At 49.4% G+C, this 1,973-nt stretch overlaps 1 protein-coding gene across 1 annotated transcript; it reads left to right on the top strand.

Moving 5' to 3' along the window:
- The first annotated feature begins 421 nt into the window (after window positions 1-421).
- GUITHDRAFT_155020 (hypothetical protein) lies at window positions 422-1,398 on the top strand. Its single transcript, XM_005824128.1, has 4 exons — window positions 422-612; window positions 788-1,061; window positions 1,133-1,207; window positions 1,272-1,398. The coding sequence occupies exons 1-4, from the start codon at window positions 434-436 to the stop codon at window positions 1,320-1,322; spliced, it is 579 nt and encodes a 192-aa protein (XP_005824185.1). The 5' UTR covers window positions 422-433; the 3' UTR covers window positions 1,323-1,398.
- Window positions 1,399-1,973: the final 575 nt, after the last annotated feature.

Genomic DNA, 1,973 nt, shown 5'->3' with positions numbered 1-1,973 from the left:
GGCCACACAGCCTGGGCTCGGCGGCGCGGCCCGGGCCGGCCGGGCCCGGGCCGCTGCCGCAGTTCCCGGAACTTCGGAACTTCGGAACTTCGGAACTTCGGAACCGTGCGCGCCCCGGCCCCGGCCCCCTGGGCCGGCGGGCGGCCTGCTCGGAGCCTCCGAGCCCGGGCCGCCGGGCGCCCGCGCGCTCACAGGCTGAGTCAGGGCCAGACTCCGGGCAGGTCGGCCGGGCCCGGGGCCGGGCGGCCGCGGACCGGCCGCGGGCGGTCACAGCGCGGCCGTCCGACCGTACGGTCCGATCCGACCGTACCGTACGATCGGCCAGCACCCGGTCCGATCCGATCCTGCACCCGGCGGCGTTAACCCCCGGTGCGTTAACCCGGTCACTGTCAACTGGTCAGAGAGGGGATGTGGACAAATTGTGTCAACGGCAATGTCCAAGCAGCATCTGGATCACGGCGAGGAGGAGACTATGGAAAAGGAGGGAGAGGATCTCTCATCTCTAGGAAAGGATCTTATGCAGATGGTTGAAGAATTGGAAAATCTCGCTAAAGCTCGGAGAAGCCTCGAAAATGATGTTGTAGCAGCTCGCCATTCCCTTGCTAAAGAAAGGTATTCGAGTCTTGATAAGTGGCATGCTTCTCATTTATGTCAAAAGACACTTTGTTGCGTGCTCTGTCCTTGTATCTGCAATGAAACCAATATCGAATGAAGTATTGTGCTTCTTGTCAAACTTTTTTGTTTTTCGCGATTTCATCACTTGTTCAATGATTTGCTCTTTGAACAGGAAAATCGTACAGCAATTCAGAAATGATCATAGAAGATTAGCCGATGAAGCTTTAGAAATGGAAATTCGATCAAGACGTCTGAATGAGAGTTTCCTTAATCGCGATCATGAAGTACAAAGCCTAAGCCGCGAGGTGGAGAACTTGGAAACAGAACTTTTAATCCTTTCCCAAGAGCGCTTGGAAGCGAAGAGAGTTCTGGAATTTGAAAAATCAATGAAGCAAGAACTCATGGGAACATTAGCGAAAGCGAATAGAGAGTATCAAGCACAAATGGTAATGACTTCCCTGTATTTTGATTTGATCACTATGTTTTCTTTGTGACATTTTTTCGTTTCTGCTTTCAGCACGAGAGGGAAATCAGCAAGCGTGATATAGCTGTGCATACCAGAGCGTGCGCAAATGCTCGCTCAAGGATTGAAGTGAGATTCGATGCAAAGTTGTTCTACAAGACGACCCTGACACGTTTTCTCAACGTTTCCTCAGGGATTCAAAGATGCTCACGCCGATCTTCTGAACAAATTACAATACAGTTAATAGCGTATTATTCATGGCGTCGCATGCCTTTCTTCATTTTATATAATGTTCTTTCTACCATAATGATTACACATAATAAGGTTAACCTGATGTCAGCTTCTTGAATCACTACATTTTTCAGATTTGTGTGTGTGGATCGTCGGTTCCACAGAATCCAGCGCAGCTATCTCTCCATTCGCTCTGCACATCGGCATCCCACATCCCACCGAGCATCATTGCTCTTGCCGGACGAATGGCCCTCTTCTTCAGAGGTCCGGGACGTGCTACTTGAGAAAGCGTCTGAAGCATCCCTGGAAATACCTCAGTGGAATATTAAGTCGGGTCACTTCTGTATGGATTTGAGGAGTCCGTGGAACATCCCTTTTCGTGCGGTGTCAACTTGTATGAATTTGAAAGCGACTATCCTTCTGACTTGATACAACTATGTTCCTTCCTGTGTCGTTTCTACGATCAACCTGCCTAACGGCATAGCTGTATTCAAGAGACTTACCAATACATCAATTCATCTTCACTCAAAATTCTATCGTCTAATTTCCTACTATGAACCAAATTCTCCTGTCATCCTGGTTTTAAGGATACTGTTCCTATTCGTGAAGACTATCTGCCTCAAACCAAGTCTCTCGTCCGCATTGCTTACAAAACATGCCAATC

Source organism: Guillardia theta (assembly GCF_000315625.1).
Source record: "Guillardia theta CCMP2712 unplaced genomic scaffold GUITHscaffold_98, whole genome shotgun sequence".
In the NCBI taxonomy this organism is placed as follows: Eukaryota; class Cryptophyceae; order Pyrenomonadales; family Geminigeraceae; genus Guillardia; species Guillardia theta.
This window is presented reverse-complemented; position numbering and strand designations above follow the sequence as displayed.

Bases quoted from the DNA above. Each gene is read 5' to 3' on its own strand.
- GUITHDRAFT_155020 (XM_005824128.1), top strand. From the start codon at position 434: ATGTCCAAGCAGCATCTGGATCACGGCGAGGAGGAGACTATGGAAAAG. The intron at 613-787 runs GTATTCGAGTCT...CTCTTTGAACAG, and splicing joins CATTCCCTTGCTAAAGAAAG to GAAAATCGTACAGCAATTCA. The intron at 1,062-1,132 runs GTAATGACTTCC...TTCTGCTTTCAG, and splicing joins GAGAGTATCAAGCACAAATG to CACGAGAGGGAAATCAGCAA.